The sequence below is a fragment of the Pocillopora verrucosa genome, chromosome 1 (genome assembly GCF_036669915.1).
Source record: "Pocillopora verrucosa isolate sample1 chromosome 1, ASM3666991v2, whole genome shotgun sequence".
Lineage (NCBI taxonomy): Eukaryota > Metazoa > Cnidaria > Anthozoa > Scleractinia > Pocilloporidae > Pocillopora > Pocillopora verrucosa.
In genome coordinates this window covers 13,179,992-13,204,018 of record NC_089312.1, presented here as the reverse complement: position 1 = coordinate 13,204,018, position 24,027 = coordinate 13,179,992, and the positions used below count along the sequence as shown (strand labels likewise).

Below are 24,027 nucleotides of genomic sequence, written 5' to 3'. Positions count from 1 at the left end.
TATTTTCGATGCTTCCTAAGTGGGTTCTCTGTTCTTCCAGATACAACATCAGGTTCTTGGTCTGTGTGATTCACTGACCTCGTGAGCTGGGGTCAAATGACGGTTAATTGATTCCTCGCGTGCTAAGTGAATGACACTAACACAAAAACCTTTTATTGAGACATAATCCCTGCTCAAGTGAATGATCAATGTTTTCACCTTGTTTTCCAATGATATCAGACAAAATCCAGATATTGCATTCCGCGCTCTCAGTCAACATCCACTAACATGTACGATCCTACCACAACCAGGAGCCCTGCTGGGCTCCTGTAATTTCTAAGATCAACAGAGCAAAGGCGTTGATTTGAATAGTTTAGGGTAAAAATTTTATGACTTATCACAAGCACGTTAAGGCTTTGTGAAGATTCGGCTTCGCACTAATCATAACAAAAATTCAATGAGTTATTGAATCCATTTCATCTGATTGCAATTGCTTACATTGTCCACCTTTCCTTCGTTTGCGCAAAGCATACAAAATAAAAACAAAAGCAAAAACAACAACAAGTGAAGAATGTATGCAACTGATGAACAAACGAACCAACGTACTAACGAGAAGTGGATAGACGGGTGGGTAAATGAATGAATACTGCCAAGAAAGCTAAAAACTAAGTTCCAGAAGACGTGCTCTTGGTGATGACATGAACTGATATATGAAATAATGGCCACAACTTTCTTTTTTTAGATTCGTCTTCGTTCAAACTCAGACTTTACAACCAATCATTTAGTAAGAATGCATGATAAAAAACACATTTTTTCATTCCCCGCTGCTTCCAAAAGCTGTAGAACGTGATGTTGGAACCGGATACTGTGAACACGCTTCTCAGCGTTTTGTGACATCATAAAGAATTATTGTGTTCTGACTACTGCTGGAATTGAAACAAGGGATGTCTGTTCAGTGAACTCACCAGCAGTCCCGGGGGAGATCTGATTTCATGTTTTGGATAAATTGAGTGAAATGTCGCATATACCTTTGTCCTCGCGCTGCTTACATAGCTGATTCGAATTATTTTGGTGGAACAGATCGAAACGAATTTGTTGTTGTCGTTGGAATTCTCGTTATCGACGTTTTAAGTGCAATGAATTGGATTTTACTCGGATTAGTACTGACAAGCATTGAGATTTCAAGAGGCGTTCTAGTTCGTTTAAAAGGTGGAAAGCACTTTTACGAGGGACGAGTTGAGGTGTTATACAATGGTACGTGGAAAGCTGTTTGTGATCACGGCTGGGACAGGAACGGGGCCAGAGTAGTCTGCCGCATGCTTGGATTCCCCGATGTGCTGCGGTATACCAAGGGGTCTGTATCATATGATTTGTTGCTTGTATACCTGAAGAAACATCTTAGGTTGATGGTCAAAAGTTTCTGTTTAGGGCTGCACTGAAATTTTTGTAAGTAGCATAATTTTGAGCTCAGTCTGCGACTCTTTGTAAGACCGTTTACATTTTGGTGATGTCATGAATAAGAGGAAATTCCAGTTGACTCAACAAGTAAAATTAAGAAACTGTATGGCTAATGTTATTTTTAATTTTAATTGTAAAAGAACCCAGCAATTACGTAATGGACTAAAGTTTAGCATTAGGGCTCATCCGCTAGAGCCATTTTAAATTGTCCGTGAGAACACGAGTCATTGGGAGGCGACTAAGCTGGAGTTCTGTCTGTACAGGTCTGAGTAGAGATCTTCTCTTGGGCTCATCTCTTGCCCCTTGGAGGAAAGATTGTGTGACACTAAGTCTTCGCACGGAAATGCCCGCGGTGAAGATATATGGGCAACACATTGATTGAAAAATGTTTCATGTCAGATAACAAAATGACTGCGTGAGATGTTATTACGTTCTCAGACACCCTCCTGCTACTATTAATGCATTTGTGACTTGGTGTATCTGCTCTACAAAGTATGTCGTTAAGTGCTGGCCTTCTGTTACCAGTCTTAAAATATTGCGTAACTTACATCTGGTACATGTATATAATTTTGAGCACTGAATAGCCTGCATCCTGCATAGCTGGTAATTTTGGAGAACCAAAAGATTTAATGCTAAGGAAAAATATATATTTAGAGCTTTCTTTCCTCTGTCAATCTTGTATTTCTCTTTGTCCAATCAAAGATCGAGGATGGTTAGTGATTCGCTACCATAATTTGATTGACATGTTTGCTGTTAAACGGTCCGTGATGAATGATAATCGTTTGTCGAAATGACTTCCTTTTTGAAATTTTTACCCTTCTAGCTCTCAGCTTTCCACCTTCCAAATATTCATGTAAATCTCGGCTATTTGATTCACAGAACGGCTTTTCGCAGCAACCAATTGGCATTAACTTAAACAGAACCACTCTGACCAAAAAAAACTATCATACAGTACACTATCTTTTTTTTATAAAAACGTCTGACTTTGGGGCTGAGGCTGAACGTTCTTATTTTATTTTTTTATTTTGGGCTCTGAAGGGAAATGAAAACTTGTTCCTGCCATGAAGGATTCCAGTTACTGCGGATGAAATCATTTTTAATATATGACGGAAATTCGGTAGTAATCGATTTTAATTCACTGTTATGGTATAATCTAACGGACAGAGAAACACTACAATCCCACAAACTCAACTACTTTATTAAACAGCGAGTAATGTTCTTAACAAGGAGCGACTTCTAAAAACAATACAATACTTATCGTTAATAAACTTAATTAAGCCCACCACAGTCTATATCCTGGCTCACCACTGACACATTCTCACTGCTGTCTCCAAAGTTCCTTGAAATAAGCAATCTTCCGCAGTAATTCTCTCTCGGTATAGCTTTCAAAATAGTCGTCGCTCCGACAACAACAACTACTTCTGCTACTACATAAGTGAGTCTTTATGTATATTCACAAAGTGTTCTAGAACATTCCAGAAGCTTATATAATAACTGTTCAGTTTAGTAATATTACATAGTAAATTCGTGACTGGATGAAATGTTCTGGAAAGTTCTACGGTATGCAAGTCAGCATGACCATCATTGGCTGTCACTCGTCGCAAAGTCTGCGGGGATGTTTAATGTATGTACACTTTAAGGATTGGTTAACATAAAGTCCATATACAATTGATCATTGTGAAATTTGTTACTAGGGTACACAGATTGTCAAATCACCAGGAACTGGGTTTTTTGATAGTTCCCAACAGACATCTCCGAGTAACAGCACAATCTAAGCCCTTCAAAGAAGTCATCCTTTCAAGTTTGAGTCGTAGTAAAAGTCATTTGCATGGCAAGGAAATTGAAAAATAAGCACTCGCGCCTTAAAAATCATCACAACACATGGCTAATTTTGGTTAAATCTCACAACTTCTACCCAAACTCAAGTTAACTCTGAGTATTCCATTTGCTTGGCTCCCTAGGCATCATGCATTTGGCGTTGGAAATGGGAAGTTCTGGCTTGATGACGTCAAATGCTCTGGAGAGGAGGATTCGATTGATAAGTGTTCGCATAGGCCCTGGGGCCGAAACAACTGTCAAATCTATAGTCAGGCTGGTGCTGTTTGCAGACAGCGTTTGAATGACCTCATTGTTGAGCCCAAGCCTTCGCAAGCCAGCGGTCAGGTATAATCTTGTTAAATTTAGTCGATAACATCATTTTTTAATCCGGTTCCTAATCACAAACTAGATTGAAATTTCCAATGATTTTGCTTGTAGATTCAATGAGAGCGAGCAAGACACGATGTAATCCTCGACCAATCAGAGGGTGCGCATTACTTGAACAAATCAATCGTTATATGACGCTTTATTTCTCCGGACTATGATGAAAAAAAAGTCAGTCTAGAATATAGCGTAAACAATGATCGATCAGACTTCAAAAAGGTGCCGAAAAATATACGTATCTACCAATTGATGATTTAAGAAACGTTTTTGTTTATAGTGCCTGAAAGACCAACCTTTAAAAAAAACTGTGGGCGGATCTGTGTTGGTTCTGTTGGAATAGACCTCCTCTTAAGGATGGTGAAAAAACCGTACATGTTTCATTCACGCAAAGGGAATCCAAGATTGCATGACATGTTTCTTTCTTTCTAATCTCAATACAGGTTTCAAAAGTCAACATAAGGTTAAAAGGCCCAGTTGTTGATGACTACATATCAGAAGGTGTTGTTCAAGTGGAGCATGAAGGAAAGTGGGGTTATATTTGTCCTTCGCAATGGACTCAACTAAACTCGTTCGTGCTGTGCGGCCAACTGGGATTTCCTAACGCTGAGAAACTTAAGTCCCATAAAGAAACCATCCAAGATTTGGAGCCCGTCTATTGGCTGGACCAGGTGACGTGCAAAGGATGGGAGTCATCGATTGTGTCATGTGACCATGCAGGGTGGGGTAGTCATCAATGTGAAGAGGGGGAAGCGGTGAGGATCGAGTGTGTCAGACGATTAATCAAAAAAGTGAGTATCTTGATACAAACCGCAGTTAACAGATACAGGAAAGCCAAAAGGAATCAAATCTCTCTAGTCTTAAAGCAGCTATCGGAATTTTATTTTTTTTCAAGTCTTATGCTTTCCTTTCGATCGAATTTAACTTGCTTTGGGCTTTCTCTCTCGATGATAGCGCAATGTGAAAGTTAAATACTGCCTGTTTGAAGCACTGAATACGAAAAAAAGCTAACTCTCTCGCCCGTTATCGTCAGATCGGCAGCACGGGACCAGAAAGATAATTTTATTCACTAACAGATTACATGTTTTGCACAACGCGAATAAGCGCAGTAAGAGAAGCTTCAAAAGTAGATATTAGATATTCAGGACTATTTTACAGCCTCGCGCATTACACCCTGATTTACCGAAGAGCCAGGAGGGGGGGTTGTTTCGTTTTTAAACATTCAATGAGGGTCCGTCTGTAAGCCAGGAAACAAAAGTTTGTATCAATTTTTGATCTCTTTGTTGCGGTTATCCTTTCAAGAGATCGGACAGCGTTCATCATGTGACACCAGTTTTTCTTCTAGACGTAAAACTTAATGTTAACAAAAGCAGCCAAACTGCAAGGTTTCGGTTTTCACTGCAGAAATTTGGGCCACTACACTGCTGCCTTTTGACATCAGGTAGCACTTTTGGACCTTGTTTTTCCTCTTTGTAGCCACCAGACGTGAGATTGCGAAGTGGGGCCCTGGTATCGGAGGGGCGTGTGGAGGTACAGAATAACAGATATTGGGGCACCATTTGTGATGATCACTGGACCATAAGAGAAGCTAATGTGGTCTGCAGGTCAATGGGTTACGGTACAGCGGAAATAGCAACAAAAATGCGTACTATGGAAGAGGAATTGGAAAGGTATTATATCATGCCCAGGAAACACTGTCGTCTACCTTTACAATAATCTATACTCAGTGGTATTTTTTATTTTTTTATTTATTTGCACTGTTTCTACCGCGAGTAACGGTGTCGGGCTAAGAGTATTAAGCGATTACAGTCGACTCCCGTTATTGCAGACACCCTCAGAGACGTGTCCGTAATAACGAGAGTCCGTAATAGCGGGGTACGAGAGAAAAAAATCATTTTGTCTCTGTACATATGAAATAATATGCAACTATGCTAACAGAAAGATTCTAACGTGGCTTCGTGAACCGGACAAAATCCGGCCGCAAACAGAAATCATTTCATGTTCGCATCCAATTGAAGAACGGTTTGTTTATTTTCCTTTGTCGTAATGTCGCTTTTTATCATGTGAGTCAGGATTTTGGATGAAGTACTCAAGTGTCCGTTATTGCGAGAGAAAAAAAAAAGTAAAATGTCGCGCTGGGGGGGGGGGGGGGGGCATGAAAGTGTCTGCATTTCCGTAATAGAGAGAGTCCGTAATAACGAGAGTTAATTTCAGTCATTTCTTTATGCGTTTCGCCGGGGGGACTGACTCTTGTCTTCAATGGCGGGGTGTCCGTAATAGCGAGGTGTCCGCAAGGTGAGAGCCGACTGTACCAGGAAAAAAATTCTCTAAGAGCCTTATCCAAAAAAAAAGCGAGCACACAATACGGAATGGGCGGGGTAATGTGTCAAGCCATCATGACAAATTCCCGGAGAAACTTGCAATGGACCAACCTGGGAAGAACCGTATGCTCGATGTCCATCTCTCTCGAGTCTGTGCCTTTCCGAGAGAAGAGGAGGGGGAGAAGCGTGAACTCATTTCCCAAACGGTGGTTTGCTATTAAGCCAAGAGGTAGCTGTGTTTCTTTACGTGTTAACGTATATAGGAAATGACAACCGTTGATTTCGTTATTTTAATTTTGAACTCAGATCATGCTCGATGATGTATATTGTGTGGGTACTGAGAAGAGTATTAGACAGTGTAAGAAAAGAAGATGGCTCAAGTCCAACTGTAATCATCACGAGGACGCTGGTGTTAGATGTCACGTGCCTTCCCTTCAAGGCCATGAGGTAGGCAATATAATGTTAACTAAAATAATACATCTGTCTGTATATGTATATCATATGTCTATCACCGTAAATGAAATCTCATTTCATGTGAAAAGGTAACTTGGACAATTTGTTTTGCTGGGAGCAAGGAAGGAAATCAATGTTTCCCACCTGAGGTGTTTAAAGAGGGATATTGGTGGAATTCCTTTATTGATATGATATATTAATGTATACTAAAACAATGAGAAAATATAGCATGAAAAGATGATTTTAACTTATTTATTCCTACGACGATTCCAATATTTTTCCGGCGCGAGTTGCTTAGAGGTGAATAACAAAGAATATTCAGAGTTCGAGTAGCCAATCAGAGCGCACCTTCCACGGTATCCACTGTTCTAGTAAATAACGAAACTGTGTAACTGATGTGGTTAAAAAGATACTGGTTTGTATTTGGCCAGCAAATGAGAATAGGCTTTTACACTAACGTTTGGTTTTAAGAAGGCAGTAGCATGTTGACTTTGGATTCGACAAGTTCACACAAGTACCATTTCGTTTTGGCCTTCTGTTGCAGGTTCGCATTAGGGGCGGCGCAAACCATCTTGAGGGTCGGGTTGAAGTCTTATATGATGGAAAATGGGGAACCGTCTGCGCTGAAGGGTGGGGAATAGAAGAAGCTATGACAGTTTGCCGACAGTTGAATCTTGGATATGCCAGTGAAGCAGTTACGGAACAAAACTTCAGTCGAACAGATCTTGAAGTTATCATGTCTGGAGTTCAATGTCATATAAACGATATCTCTATTTACCATTGTGAGCATGATGAGTGGAAAAACACCACCTGCAGTGACAAGAAGAAGTCAGCTGGAGTCGTGTGCGTTAGTGGTAAGACTTTTACACTCTTTGCATGTTCAGTCACGTGTGATACAAAAGCTATATTCAATAACACTCAGTATTATGGTTCTTAAGAGTTTGCACGTGGCACTTAGCGGTCCATTTCGTACAGGTAACAATATGATTTCACGTGCAATTTGGGGTTGATTAACAAGAGTAAATTTTTCAAACGAGCTCGTGCAATTTTTTTTTCTTTGAAAATTTACAGGTGCTTATTTTCACCAAGTTGCACGAGAAATCATGTCATGATGTTGCTTGTTAATAATTTACATGAAAAACGCATCACAGAGGTCAAGACGGACGAAATATTGGCAGCGCGCGCTTTTATTCTTGTTGCAACTTTGCACTCTTGTCACATGAAAAATACAATTGTTTTCAGCCAATCAGACGCGTGTGATTTTTTATCATTTATATTATCATTTAACGAAAGAAATTTGCAGAAATGTTAAAGTGGTTGTGAAGTTAACTTGTTTTCTTTTTGAGGGAATGGTCATTTGATGATGAAAGATGTGTGCTTTCGCACTTTAACATCATAAGTTATACCATTGCCATAGCCACTCGATAAAAAAAGATGACGGTCAAAAAATTTTCAACAATGACTTTGCATTTCTCTTGTGTACCTATGAGTAGCTATTTGTACTCACTCGGTCTGTTTTTCACAGAGATGTAGCTGTCTAACACGCATTCGTAACCTTTCCTTTGCTCACTCAAACGAGATCGAAATCCCTTCCCGACTTTTTCTGGAGATCTATGAATCTCTTTCAGAAAATAGAGTCGCGTGATTGAAGTATTCTTTCCCTCCTTAGCTCTACCTGACCTTGTCGTTAACACCGATATTCTCAGAAGTTACATGGAATTGAATGTTTTTCCCTTATCGGCGCTGAGATGTGCTATGGAAGAAAACTGTCTCAGTCCGTCTGCAGCACGTTTTTTAAGGTAAAATTTTCAAAAATATTTGTAGACAAGAACTTAGTTCTACCTTGTCTCAACAGTTTTACGACTTACACAATGACGTTGATCATGTTCTCATGTCGGTTTCAGATATTCAGACACTTATCGCAGGCGACTATTACGATTCAGTGTTCAAGTTGAAAACAGAGGGTTGGATCACTTCAGACCAAAAGCTGACAAGTCAACTTGGCAGTGGCACAAATGCCACCAACATTATCACTCCATGGAAACATTCTCTTCTTACGACCTCCTTCGTAAGTACAAATTATTGCTGATGCCGTGAACCTACGGTCAGTTTAAAGGTAAAAACGAAATAGTCAATCACCATGGCGACACTTTAAATTGCGAATGTATTGGGTCTGCTGACGGTGTTTGAACGAAATGAATCAGTTCCATAAATGGAACACGATCAAATTCTCCCTTTGGTTAACTATATTTTGATCTTTGTTGTATCCTATTTTATTTCATTTTTTTAAGAATTGTAGAAAGCTCCGATAAAGACCTTTTTGTTTCACACAATTGTGTTTTTTTTGCTATTGTTCGTCGGTGCTTTAGTTCCTTTTTGTGTTGTTTTTGAGAGATGCTAGCGTGGGATGTGCTACGTTTCCGGAAATCATCACAAACCATTTCAAAATCCTCATAGATCCTCCTTTCACTTAAGCTGGGCAAATATTGGGTCAGCCAATAGATAGGAATTTTGATAGGTGATGATATAGCTGTTTCATTCTACCATAAGGGCTTAAATAAAGTCTTTAAGTTTCACTCCTTGCGTTTTAGGTCAGAGGAGCGGGAAAAAGGTTTCCCAAGGACACAAAGCTAGTTTCTGTTTAGAAGACACCAAATGCGATTCTGGGTTTGACAAAGTTTGGAACTGTACTGATATGGGAGATCAGGGCATATCACCAGGATGTTATGACATTTATCACTATAACATCGACTGCCAGTGGGTGGACTGTACTGATTTCGTACACGGCGCGTTTTATCTTCGTGTTCACATCAATCCAGGCAACCAAGTGGCTGAATCAGATTTCAAGAACAACGTAGCCAAATGTTCAGTGTATGATTACGGAACCTATGTTTATGCACTCAGGTGTTGGCTGGGTGAGTCTGATAATAGATCACAATAACGTGATGAATCTTCTGCTACCGTAAAGTATTCAATTCTTGCAGGGGTACTATTTTACATGCTGGCAATTTTTGTGTTTTGAGGGAACTGCCGTATTTACTCGATTAAACGCCGCGGCGTTTATTATATTTTTCGTGATTCGAGTGTGGCGTTTATTCGAGGGCGGCGTTTATTTAGAATCCAATTTATTTCTTGCAAACAATAGTGTGGTAACTGAATAAATACGGAAAGTTTCTAGTTTCCATCAGAGATGACTGATATCTCAACTACGAACTAATATTTGTGATTTTTTAACTTTAGTACCGGAACATCAACGAAGCAATAAAACTACTATGTTCCAATTTTCGAACTTTTCAAGTTCTACAGTTAAGTAAAGAGATACAGAGTGTCCTGCGCCGATCGTTGCTCTTGAAGGAAGATGGTAGATTTTCAGCGTTTTGTTTTGTGGAAACTATGCGCAATTTTTTTTTATCATTTTTTATCTGTTTCGGGAAAACTGAAAATATTGGTATGCAAGATTGATGTAACAGATGATGATCTCCCGTATTCATCAACTTCATTTCCAATTTAAGGCATTTTCATCGATGACTATAGGTCGTCGAATATATATATATATATATATATATCTATAAATAGGAAGTCTGCAAGTCGATTTTCGCGTGGAACAGTGCTCAATACGTTGAAGCAGAGCAGGATAAATATTACGAGAGGAAAAAAAGGGACGTAACTACATTTCCCGACAAGCCTGTTTCGTGAATCGCTTCACTCTTCAGGGGTTTAATGAAAGAATATTCATGTGACTATCGTTTATATACTAGGAAAATTTGCATAATACGCGGTAAACTTAAAAACTTTAAAGTTCAGCTGTTGCGTAGCAACGCTTTGTTTCTGTGTCGGCATGAAGATACGAGTTCGTTACGCTTATTTAGTGATGAGAGGTCGGGTCGGTAAATTATCAGGAATTTTTCTTTTAGACAGAGGTTGCATCTTTTACTGGAGCTGTTGTAGGGAGAGTTAGATGATATCTATAAATATATATATATATATCTATATATATGTCTATATACAATGTCTGCAGTTAGATATAGCTCTTTGGCATACAAAGCTTTGCTTTCATGCCCAAATTGAGCACTCTACTAGGATGAGTCATTGATGCTAGCATTATGCATGCTCACTAGTTTATCTAGTTTGAGCACTCTGGCATGGCTTAGATGATCCCACATATGTGAGATCACTTGGGGTGGCTATATGGTCTTACCTCCATCCTAACATCAGCACTGCACTGATGAGGCCCAGAAGGCCGAAACAGTACTGTCTGCAGTTAGTTATATCTATATATATATCTATATATGTTCAGTGTATGATTACGACCTTGATACGACCGTTCTAAAGGACAATCAAGGCAACATCAGTACAGATGTTTATCAGAAACCAACTGATACTCATCCATACCTCCATTGGACATCAGCACATCCACCTCATCTGAAACGGAGCATCCCATACAGTCAAGCCTTGAGGTTGAGGCGAATATGCTCTTCAACAGACACATTGAAGAAACGAGTCCTGGAATATTCGGATTTCTTTGTAGCGTGTGGTTATGCACAACGCAAAGTTCTCCACGAAATGCAGAAAGTGCTAACATTGACTCAAGAGGAATGTTTACAGACCAAAGAACGTGAACGTGAACAGATCGAATTCCTCTGGTTACTACATTCAACCCCCATACCACATTTATTGCAGAAATTGCTAAACGAAATTGGAACTTTCTCAAATCAAAAGAAAGATTATCACTCATCTTCAACAAGCCACCTTTAGTTGCCTACCGACGACCTAAAAGTCTACGAGACAGACTTGTTCGTTAAAGATTTGTAAATGAAACACCTCAGAATTTGATACCAAAGGGATGTAGAGCATGTGAAAGAACGAAGTGTAGTTGGTGTAAAAAGATCAACCAGACCACAACTTTCACCAGTCCCAATAACAACAAGACCTATACCATATTTCATACAGTGGACTGCCAATCGTCATGGATCATTTACATAATCGAGTGCAACATTTGCAAACTTCAATACATTGGCAAAAGCGAAACTGCATTTAACCTACGGTTAAACAATCACAGAAACCATATTAAAAAGGGAGTGAGTAGCTGCGAACTCACGGAACACTTTTTACATAACAAACGAACTCACGACTTTAACAATAATGTTACCATAACCATTATAGAGCAAATCCGAAAAGATCATTTAGAGACTGACAAAAAGAAAGAAGTCCTTAGAGAAAGAGAGATTTTTTGGCAAAGAACATTAAACTCCTTTCAGCCATATGGACTAAACAAAAGAACTGGATAAAGCTTTTACGCGAAAACCTTTATAAAGTTTTAGGTACATAAATTGTTTATAACATACGTTATAAAGGTTTTAAAACTGTTAACCAATTAGAAACACTAATTGTTTACGAGAGATTTTACTCAGCATTTAATTAAGCAACATGCACTGTACTACGTCACACAATTAACCAATTACGACTCTGTAACAATTGCATGTTAAGGCCCCTGAGGAAGGCAAATGCCGAAACGCGTCGGGTCTTTAATAAAGCGTTGAAAACGGAAGCACATTCTCCATTGTGCAAATTCTATATATATATATATAAAACAAGATATATATATATATAAAACAAGACACAGAAATCACACCGCATCATTCCGCCACGCCAAGCACAAAAACTCTACCGAACTTAGCAAACACATCTGGACACTCAAGAACGACAACATTGACTACTCTATTTCATGGCGCGTCTTATCATCTAACTCTCCCTACAGCAGCTCCAGTAAAAGATGCAACCTATGCCTAAAAGAGAAATTCCTGATAATTTACCGACCCGACCTCTCATCACTAAATAAGCGTAACGAACTCGTATCTTCATGCCGACACAGAAACAAAGCGTTGCTACGCAACAGCTGAACTTTAAAGTTTTAAGTTTACCGCGCATTATGTAAATTTTCTTAGTATATAAACGATAGTCACATGAATATTCTTTCATTAAACCCCTGAAGAGTGAAGCGATTCACGAAACAGGCTTGTCGGGATATGTAGTTGCGTCGTTTTTTCCTCTCATAATATTTATTTATATATATATATATATATAAATAAGTTAAAGAATTAAAGAGGACGCATCGATTCTCTGTGACTCTAAGTTTCGCGCCTAAGCGCTCGTCAGACGAGCGCTTAGGCGCGAAACTCAGAGTCACAGGGAATCGATGCGTCTTCTTTAATTCTTTAACGTATGTATACTTAGCTCTATTACCACAGCATTGAGCACTTTATGCCAAGGTAGACTCTACCCCCACATTCATTTATATATCTATATATATATATATATATATATACACCCGTTTTCAAAAACGTTGTAATTTTGAAACATATATTAAATATATATATATATATATCTTGTTTTCTTGTAAAAAGTTTCTTTTTTATGAGAAAATAAAGGTATAAAAATTTCATATATATTTTCAAATTTACACCGTTTTTGGACTTTGTGACTGCTCAGAGGGGTTTCTAAATAACAATCGGAGTTTGTTTGTTTGTTTTCTTCGCAGAGGACTGTGAGAGTGGGATCGATACACACGGTGGAAATTCCGGAGGGAACTGCTGCGTGTTCCCGTTCCTCTATAAAGGCAAACTCTATCATGACTGTACCACGGATGGTTTTATCAAAAGGTGGTGCTCTACCACATATGAGTTTAAAAAAGACAAAAAGTGGGGAATATGTTACGATTAAAATATTAAACTGACCTGCATCCCAAACATGATTATTTCAAAAGCCATATATCGAATGCAATGTGAAATATGACTTTGCTCAAGGCGGGAGGGGAGGGAGGTGCAAGTCGTTGCTAGTAGAGAAGGGGTGGAAATCAAGGATTTTTGTGTCCTACAATGTTGGCAATATATCAACCATAGAGTTATCGTAAGCTTAAAAAGTAGTCATCATATTTTATTATTACTTTGCTACTATTACTTGTCGATCTCATAACATGACTCAAATGAGCCTTCAGTTAACATTTAGCACCTTCGGGGGGGGGGGGGGGGTTTACGTCGAGCATGTCTAGCCTTGGACGTTTGCTGGCAGTTCTCCCTCGGAAGCCTTAGCAACTGTTTGCAAACTTTTGTTGCAACTGTTTGCAAACTTTTGTTGCAACTGTTTGCAAACTTTTGTTGCAACTGTTTGCAAACTTTTGTTGCAACTTTTGTTGCAACTTTTGTTGCAACCTTTGTTGGCAACTCTTTGTATAACTTTTATTGCATCAGGAGCTGAAGATACTGCGAATTACTCGGTGTAACAGTGTTTTTATTCCAAAACCTTTTTCTGCCAATTGAATTTGTTTCCTACAAGCTTTTGCCTCGAAAATATATTATACAATCTCTGGAAAAAATTTTACATTTCTAATGTACCTGTTAAAGTTGTCCAGGTATAAGGAAGCGTAGAGCGCATTTTTCTTAGATTACCCACCCCAGAGAAAGTTAAGTAATTGGGCGCCTTTAACCGCTTGGATGTCTTGAGACATGACTATCAGGAAATTTTAATTCGGTGCTAGTAGGAGATAATATTTCTCACGCTCTCCGGGTTTACATGGTTCAATGTTGAGAGAGTTTGGTGTAACTTATACAAATTACAAGCAAAGTTTTGACACTACATTGTCAACATCTTTCTGCCTACGTATACGAGAAATATTCAGGCACGAAATTTTTCCTCACTCACTAGGCTTCTAAGAGCTTAAGCCGCTCAAAAAAATCGTTAATCTCTATAATTTCTAAGATGTCCGAGGGAGCTACGTGTGAACATGCTCATGTGATTGTTACTCCTCTAGTATTTATTTCACTCTTTTTACACAATCGATGTTTGCCCTTCCTTAAATATCGAGTAAGTATTTATTTTATCTTATCTTTCTTTCCTTAACTTCCATCATAACACATTCTTTAGATCAAATTTCACAATTAAACCTCATTTTGTTATGTAGTTATGCTCGCTGTGTAATGCTCTCAGCGTGGGTGCTCGCTCTATCTTAATGAGCTTGCTGTTCAAATAAATATCACTGCTTTTACTTTTCATTTCGTATCGCAGGTTATTTGTGTTCTTATTGAATGTTAAAAATTACCCTCAACATTTTTTTTAGTCTTGTTTCCAAATCATTTACTCTTTCACTAACCCCCTTCCTCCCCCTCCCCCATCGTCATCAATTGCCAACTGTTTCAGTGCAATATATTGCTGCAGTTTGCGTTCAACCCATGAAATACAGTACCACTGAGAAGCAGTTTCGCATTACTGCGAGCACACCAACATTTGGTTGACTGCCGTTGAAATAGATGAATCGGGGTCTCTATTGGCTTTGAGCCGGCGTCTTTTCGACGTTATTTTGTTTATTTTCCAAAAAGTAAGGATGAGTGTAAAGAAGACGTTGCTGTTTAACCCTTTAGCTCACAGAGTGACTGATTTCTAATTTCTCCTTACAACATCACGCTTGAATCAAATGTAAGGGTCATGAGAGAAGAGGAACTGATCATTATTTTAAGGAGCGGTTGATTATTGATATGGAAGCGCCCCTGACCGGGGACTGAATCACATACATAGGTAATACTTTTTGTGGTTTCATTTTTAGAGAAATGGTTCTTTCTAGTTTTGAATTAAGGGTATTTTTTTAGCGAATAGGTAAATCACGAGTAAAGTTTGCGGAACGTTACAAAAATAGATAATTAATGTAATGACTCCGAAGTCAATTGTTCGAAACACGGAATTTATATTGAATATTAAACTAGCGAATCAAACCCAACTCCAAGTTGTTACTCAAGCACTGCAACTCTCAAATAAAACCGCTTTTATATTCTTTCTTAGTACATGTAACTGACAATTATGATTACAAAAAATCTCATCATGGTCTATTAAGCTTTTCTAAGATCCCCATGGTTTGATAATCTTATTACAACTTGATGAAAGCACCTTTATTTTGTTTTGTCTCAAATCTTTCTTCGCGGAAAGTTTTCATACTTATAGTCTCCCTCGCGTGCGTTCTTTGGAATGTTATGGGCTAACCTTTGCGTAATGTCAAAAGGGAATTTGATACTTTTACTTGCGTATCTGATGTCGACACAAATTTTCAAATACAAAAGACAGTTGTTTTTCCCTTCTGGCAGCGGGCCTACCCATAAAAATACATTATTTTGTTCACTTATGCAACGGACGGCACCAAATGAAGATCGACTCAACATGATGTGTATTTTACTTATCGCGTTCGTCTCTTGCCTGAGGTTTGCCGGTGGCACAGAGGTGAGACTTATTGGTGGAAAGCACGAGTTTGAAGGCCGAGTTGAAGTGAAATACGACGACGAATGGAGAGCAGTTTGTGACCATGGATGGAACAAGAAGGCGGCCAATGTAGTTTGTAGAATGCTTGGATATCCAGATGCGTTGCGCTTTACAAAAGGGTGAGCATACGTTTCTATCTTGTGGGTCAGCAAATGTCATCCTCTAGTGTTTTGTGCTGATGATTTTTGTATGCGTGGTGTTTAAAGGTTCCTAAGTGGATAGGGAACACAGAAACAGAAAGAGCGTTAATATTCTGTCAATTTTCAGGTAAGCGATAACAAAAGCGAGGCATGAGCGATGACAGCACGAAGGGCAAGTCACGCACTTCGCGTTTGTCTCGCACTCGCCACGCTTGTCATGCATACTGCAGTTTGAAGGTCGACCATATGAAATTGTCCATTTGAACAATTCAGGAGAAGTTTGACAATAAAGATGATTATTTTAACTTAAAAACTTACTTATTTATTCTTGTGTTTTTCACGTTATCATATGTCCCAACCAATGGTGTAGCTCCATCTTTCGGTATCTAAACCACACATAACCCCCACCCCTTGATTCGTTTTGATTGAGAGCTGACGCTCAAAACGTCAGCTTTAAAATTTATTTCTCTGGGCCAATTTACATTATCAACTCAGGTGATGACACGAAATTACCCCTCACCGACGCACTTCCATAGTTTCCTTAGAAACTTACCCCTATAGCGATTTGGAAAGTATATAGGAAAGTTTTCCCTATGTGTAAAAGGGGTTGGTTTCTAAAGAGACCGTGGTGCTGTGTCGCTGGGAGAGAATAGCAAGTAATTTAGTGTTAACAACTGAGTTGAAAACGTGAATAGGCCACCGTAATGAGTTAAAAGGCTGACGTTTCGAGCGTTAGCCCTTCGTCAGAGCGATTGGAGGAATTGTGGGTTGTCTGTGGGTTTGTATGCAGAAAATAAATCTCCCTATGCGGATAACTTATGTTATGTGGAGTTCCCTGTGTGGATAACTTACCAAACAGCATCTATAACAATTTTTAACATTTTGCTTAAAATGTCTTTAGACACCTAACCTTTGGTCGTGGAGATGGAAAATTTTGGTTAGATGACGTCATATGCGGTGGTAGAGAATATGACATTGAAAGATGCTCACACAGAGACTGGGGACAACACAACTGTCGTTCAACTCATCAGGCTGGTGTTATATGCAAGCTACATCGAAGTGACACAATATTCGAGCCCGAGCCATCATCAGCCAGCGGAGAGGTATGAAGAATACTATGTCACTTATAAGCGAGCCATAATGAGCATTCTTAACATCATTGGCAGGGTATTCAAAAAGCACGTGTGGCTTTCAATACTCTCAGTGGTGCACCATCCGATAGACTTGGCTGGGTTCAAGTCTCGGTGAGCATGACTTTACACCAAATGAAGCTGAGATTAAAAAGAGAATAGAATAAATAAATCGGGTGACGGACATACCGTCCTACTTAATTATCACATCTCTACATTAACCTTCTGACCCGTAAGAGTAACCACTATCTAATTTCTCCGTACAATATCGCTCCTGCATCACTCATTAAGGTCACATGAATAAAGGAAATGATTACCAACTGAAGAAGCTCTTGATTATTAACCAAATTCTCCCCGTCAGCATCTTAGGAAATGTATGGAGAACAGTATGGAGAATATGCATACTGATGATAGGGTGTAAAAGGGTTAACCCAGCTCATGATAAGCCTTATATATCTCCGTCTCTTTGACGAAAACTCACAAAGTATTAATTAATTCCTTACCCCAAGGATGTAATAAAATCAGATCTGTTGCTCATTTAAGTTATGATTTCGATTCTTCTTTTATTGAGGTGATACACGTGAACTTAAAGTTACAAGGCCCAGTTGTTGATGACTACATATCAGAAGGTGTCGTTCAAGTGGAGCACGAGGGAGAGTGGGGTTACATTTGTCCTTCTCAGTGGACTCAACTGAACTCGTTCGTGTTGTGCGGCCAACTGGGATTTCCTAATGCTGAGAAAAATGGGTCCTATACAGAAACCATCCAAGATTTGGAGCCCGTCTATTGGCTGGACCAAGTCACATGTAAAGGATGGGAGTCATCGATTGTGTCGTGTGACCATGCAGGTTGGATTCACCACAAATGTGAGATTGGAGGAGCACTGAGGATCAAATGCGCGCGCAAAAATATCACGCAGGTGGTTAAAACTCTTGTTCAGTAGTTTTTTTGACAATAACACTTGTCAAAATATTAATTTGATTGCAGAGATGATGGAACAAACAAATAAACATCAAAAACAGAAGCAAGAATTTCGGTTCTAAATTTTACTTGGACAGGTAGTTAACATTGTTAAAAAATTCACTTGCACATTCGTAGCCTCCAGTGGTGCGACTTCGAGGTGGTGCCATGGTTTCTGAGGGGCGAGTGGAAATGAAGTACCGTAATGAATGGAGAACCATATGCGACGACCACTGGACACTGAAGGAAGCTAATGTAATCTGCAGGTTTTTAGGCTATGGGTCAGCGGCAGTAGCAGCCCACAGCGCGTACTTTGGGAGAGGTATTGGAAAGGTAAAGTTCTTTACTGATATGTTTTTCAATATATTATTTATATTTGTTATATATATATTTATATTAGCGAAAGATGTTGGGTGAAAGTCGAAGGCAGTTTGGTCAAATGACCTGATTTTAATCGGGGGAATGGGGCTAAGATAAGGGTTCAAATACGGAATAGGGAAAAAATCGCACTTCTTTTTCATATTACCATGAAACCATGGAAGCATTACAAATGAGTGTTTTCAAAATTGACTAAGCGTATTTGTGTACTTTTCTAGGAGATGCTGCACAATTTACGCTGTCAGGGTGACGAGAGAAACATCAACCAATGTCAACATCACGGTTGGCGCAGAACAGAATGTAATCACTATGAAGACGCTAGCGTCAAATGTCATTCTCCAAAACTTCAAGGCCATAAGGTTATATCCCTGGATTTCTTAACAATTTATTGATTTGTTTAAATAACAAATATTAAACTTTTTTTCAATTGCAAAGGGTTCTACTTCATAAACTCAGTTCAAGGGAACTACAATTCTGTTCAGATGTGTTTCAAATTATACAAAGCTACTTGTGACAAAATAGTTTGGTAAGGGATCAAAACACCATAGAGAAGCGAGAATTTCAAACAAACGAAGAACAACTTCCGTTGCAATTATTTTAAATACAAATTTGATGGAGGACCAATCACTGCTGATCCAAGACTGCGCTAAAGTTGTGTGAAGTGGTCGCTCCGACCCAAATACTTGGCTGAGATACTTTAAGTTAGGCGCTATATGAGAGGCTAACTCAGGCACACGACTTTTCAGTTTGGTATATTACGACGATGCGACGGGCAAACCTCAAAAATCATGCAAAGTTAAATGCGTCAAAAATAGTTATGCACCATGAAAAGGAGAATCACGGTAACTGATGTAAGATACTAGAAAAAGCGTTCGCCTTTGGTTAACGCGCTAAAAGATGGATTGAGTGGTCAGTTTGTCTTACAGCGCCTCTCTATTGCCACGAAAAAATGATAGCTATTGGTGAACTGTCTAAAAATCCTGAAGTAGTGCCGTTGGGTGGGGGGGACACCAATGAAGGACATACCTAACTTCATGATGTAAATATGCAGAACAAGGGTGGGTTTCAAAAGAATCCTTTCCATTTTTACCACAACGTGATATGTAGTTGTTTATAATGATGCAATTTAACAGGAATCGAGTCTCGAGTCGTAAATTTCAAGCTTTGTTCTTGTCTCCTAGATTAGGCTCGCTGGTGGTGCAAATTCCTTCGAAGGTCGAGTGGAAGTTTTTCGTGACGGACGATGGGGAACTGTTTGTGCAGATAACTGGCGAATAGAAGAAGCAATGGTGGTGTGCCGACAGTTGAATCTTGGATACGCTAGTCAAGCAGCTACGCAGAATTATTTTGGCCCCACAAATCTGAAAGTTATAATGTCTGGAGTAATATGTCGCGTGGACGAGATCTCCATTTACAACTGTCAACGTCATCAGTGGGACAATACAACTTGCAGCCACAAACACAAATTAGCAGGAGTCATTTGCATAGATGGTAAGGTTCAATAACTTTTCCGTTCAGATTTGCCTGAGAACTTGTATCCCTGGACGAATTTTGTTTTAATTGGCGTAAAAGCAAACAAAATGAAATCAGTTTCCGTAGAAGATAAGTCTCACTGATTTCAGATCCATTCATTACAGTTTCTGGGTTATTCTTGTTGTTCAATGCACAAGAGGAAAGCTGTCTTCCCTTTCAAGGACTATACACGTGGAAAAAACAAGAACAAGCTCGAGTATTTCGACAGTAGACATTAAGGGTGATGTAATGATGGGGCACTTTCTTATACCACTTTACATTAAAATGACAGGAGAAATATTTTTGAAATTAAGGTAGTCGATGGAGCAATAGCGAGTATCCTAAGAATTAGGATATTAAGAGGAATTATTTAGAGTCGGATGACATCTGTTAATAATAATTCCAAGCTGATTATAAATAAATCTATATGAAAAATCCGCCATCAGATGATTTTGTAAAGGCAGCAGATGAAAAGAAGGGAAAGAAAAAGAGAACGATAACAGCTTGGACTAATCAGTGTACCGTCTTTTGGTTAACAGAGTTACCAGATCTCGTCATCGATACTGAAGCTTTGAGAGAAGAGATGCGTACGCAGTCACTCCACGTTGACTTTCTGCAATGTGCATATGAGGAGAACTGTTTGGCAAAAAGTGCAGATGTTCTCTTTAGGTATGTTGTCCCCTGACGGTAAGATTTTAACTAACGAAGTGTTGATGTAACAGTGATGTAACTGAGTTTTGTGATGTTCTCGAGATCTCACGAAAAATCTTCCAGAAACTCTTGAGTGTTTGCTTAAAATTGACTATAATATTTCATTTCCTGGACTTATTTGACAACGACATTTCGTTAGTGACCTTGCCCAGAGTTAGCCTTCTGTTACAAGGCCAGTTCAGGAAATTTAAAGAGGAAATGTTATGCAAATGTTTTTAATGCCAGCTCCGTTGGTAGTTTTCCACAATTAACGACTGTGAGCAATAATTTCCCATTAACCCTTTCTACTTCACGCTTGGAATTTTTATTAATTAATTAATAAAAATATTAATTTGGAATTAATAGTCGTACAAATTAACCTATCCTAATCATTTTTGCCACTCAGTTCAAGTGGGGCTAGGCGAAACCGGATGCGAAAACTGTTACGATTTACAACAAAGATTGAAAACAGAGGATGGGACCATTTCCGACCGAACTCGCCCAGGTCAGCCTGGCAGTACCACCAGTGTCATGGCCACCATCACTCTATGGAGACATTTGCTACCTATGCTCTGCTACGTGAGTACGAGCCATGATTGCTCTTGTCAGCTAGTCTTTTGGGATAGAGAGATTTCCTATTGAGTGTCTAACTTAGATCGAAATGGTTTCAGTAGTATTTACTCAACCACTTTGCCCTCAGGATCTGGTTCCTTAAAAAAGGAGCCAGACTAAAATTCTTAGTTAATCAGATGTACACTTTTCCCGTGCTTGTAGCGCTCGTCTCACGAACAACATCTTTGTTCTCATGGCTCATTACACTTCCTTCGATCTGACCGGCTGATGTTTGGTTTTTCGAAATTATTTCTTGTAACGAAATTTATGAATATATTTTAGAAATCTAATTTTTAACTCAGTTGCGCGCAAGGACTCAGTTATCAAATGACATGCTCCATCCATCAGTACATTTTCTCAGCGAGATTTTCGCTTAGAGTTTTTCAGGCTAAAATATTTATCTTCATTAAATTCCAATTTCATAATGAGAATAAAGAGGAATCGTAGAACAACAGAAAAGAATGATGTCCCTGAATTTTCTCTTGCAAAGAATGAAAAAAAATCCTCAATTAGTTTGTCAAAACTCCACCGTCGAAATCTACAAGAAATCGATACCACACTCAGTAGGAGCTTAAAAAAAGATCGCCGAGGTTGTTGGAAAAATAACTACGAAAAATTGGGTATCATTTTAAAAATAACTCGAGAAAAGGAAAAAGTATGTTTCCAGGTTTAAAAAATTCGCGATTCGAATCCACCATTTGGAAACTAATTCCTCTTGTTGGAAGCGTTATTGGCGCCAGATCGTTATACAGTTGATTAATTTTATTTTTTACCTCAAAAGTTTCTTCGCGATTAGTTTGTCAAAGAGGTGGAACGAAATATTCTCACTGTTCCACAATTTTGCCACTTCAATCTTTTATCTATATATAACAAAATCGCTTTTTGCTTTAAAGGTCGGGGTAACTGGGGAAAAGCCGCTGACGGGCATAAGGCCAGTTTTTGTTTGGAAGATACAGATTGTGATCCGGGCTTCGAGAAGAAATGGGATTGCACCAGGGGCGGTGACCAAGGCTTATCTCCCGGATGCTTTGATATTTACAGTCATAAGATTGACTGTCAGTGGATCGACTACACCGGCATCTTCAGCGGAGCTTTTTTTCTTCGAATTCAACTCAATCCTGGAAACCAAGTGGCTGAGTCAGACTTCAAGAACAATGTTGCAAAGTGCTCTGTTTATGACTACGGGAGTTTTTTTATGGCTCACAAGTGCTGGATTGGTAAGTCAGTTTTATGTTCTGAATTCAAAGTCACAAAAGAAAAACGTACTGGTGTATGCTGTAGAATGTAGGCACAAGAAAGTGTTGGAGTATACTTTTTTAATAGTAATTAAGATAATGATAGCAGTATAACCATGATACTAAGAATTGTTATTATTACAATAATACCATATGAGATTGCCGAAGATTTCACACAGAGGGAACAAAATAATTGGGCTTAAAGCATCGCTGTAATGTAGCCAGAGGTACCCAAGACTGTGCACTGAGTGGCGAATTATATATATTTGCTGTAAAAGAACCTTTGTCATGTGATTACGTAAAGAATTTTCAGTGCCAACAGTTACTGAGGCTTCCTCTTCCAAATTTTGCGCGGCAAGTTTAGTTATCACGCTCAACTGGGGAACGATCTAAGGAATTATGTACTCACTACTTAAATATCAGAATGTTTAAGGGATCTTAGAACACATTTTTAGAGCTGAATCAAGCATTAGAACATTGTTTTTAGAAACTTGCGAAAGCGGCGTCGATACGTATGGAGGAAATTCACGTGGGAAATGCTGCGAGTTTCCTTTCCGTTTTAAAGATAAACTATACCATTCTTGTACAACTGATGGACACAGATACAAAAGGAAATGGTGCTCAACAACTCCTAGTTACAGCAGGGACAAGAAATGGGGACTCTGCTTCAACTAGGTGGGTCAACATGTCGGTGCGTGTTCAAAATTTCAGATTTTGTAGGGTGTGGCTGGCGGAGCAGAGTGATGTCTTGTCATCCGCTACCTGAGGTGGTAAAGTTTGCGCATGCTCAAATTTCATGAGAAGTATTCTAATGGGCAGGAGTTTGAAAGGTTCCCGCTTTTGATCCACAATATACGATGGGAATTAAAACCTAGCTACGGTATGACTCCTATATTGCTTTCAAAAGCCTATGGTGTAAACTACCCTCGACTGAAATAATTTCATTTGTTTTATATTTCAGATGACTGAAGAAGCAAGGATGACCGAAAGATTAAGCCAAATGTTTGGCATTTTGGTAGAAAAATTCTGAATTAAAATTTAAAACAGTAAATGGTTTGAACCCAGTGGTAACATGTAATAGTGTAGTTTGATCATTCGGATGAGTGTAGTCCTGAGAAGGACTGTTGTCGCTCGTTTGTGTTCAGTCAGTCTAGTTGTGAACTTTAAACAAATTTAAGACTAATGTGAACATCAATCTCTTTACAAAGCTTCAACATCTATCCTTTTGAAATGATCTGAAGTAAAGCCTAAATCTGAAATATCGATTTTGTGAGCTTAAAACTTCTCCATCACTTAAAAGTTACAACCCTTTGCTTTGGGCATATTGTGTTCGCATTTTCCAAGTGTTTATCGACGCTCTTCATTTCACCTCTTCCCTCAGAAATTTTTCATGGTACATTTGTGTTCTATTGTCTATTAACGGTTTCATGTGTAATTAAGTTAGTGATGGTTATATTTCAGAAACTTTGTATCATAGAATCTACTGGTGTATCCTCCTTTGATATTCTAACAAGTGTCACATTCCTCGCTAGTTTACTTGAGTGTGTTTTAGATAAGAGTCTTGGTCGAAGCATTTTATTACGACGACCTGTAATAGAAAGATTTAAAACATTTACCGCCGTTTTCAGTATGTTACATAAGTACAGCTCTTATTTATCAT

General features: G+C 38.9%; 1 protein-coding gene and 1 pseudogene across 1 annotated transcript; both read left to right on the top strand.

Annotated features, from left to right (window-relative positions):
• Positions 1-911: 911 nt before the first annotated feature.
• Positions 912-23,978, top strand: LOC131796107 (scavenger receptor cysteine-rich type 1 protein M130). Its single transcript, XM_066171344.1, is given in 22 exon segments — positions 912-1,333; positions 3,399-3,600; positions 4,080-4,427; positions 5,113-5,269; positions 5,272-5,306; positions 6,264-6,404; positions 6,955-7,264; positions 8,080-8,209; positions 8,315-8,478; positions 9,002-9,325; positions 12,949-13,128; positions 15,457-15,829; positions 16,752-16,953; positions 17,552-17,899; positions 18,079-18,273; positions 18,537-18,677; positions 19,500-19,809; positions 20,370-20,499; positions 20,927-21,099; positions 22,026-22,349; positions 22,855-23,042; positions 23,329-23,978. Coding segments are annotated over 21 exon segments (4,593 nt in total). The 5' UTR covers positions 912-1,115; the 3' UTR covers positions 23,329-23,978.
• On the top strand, positions 10,740-11,906 carry LOC136280366 (uncharacterized; annotated as a pseudogene).
• Positions 23,979-24,027: the final 49 nt, after the last annotated feature.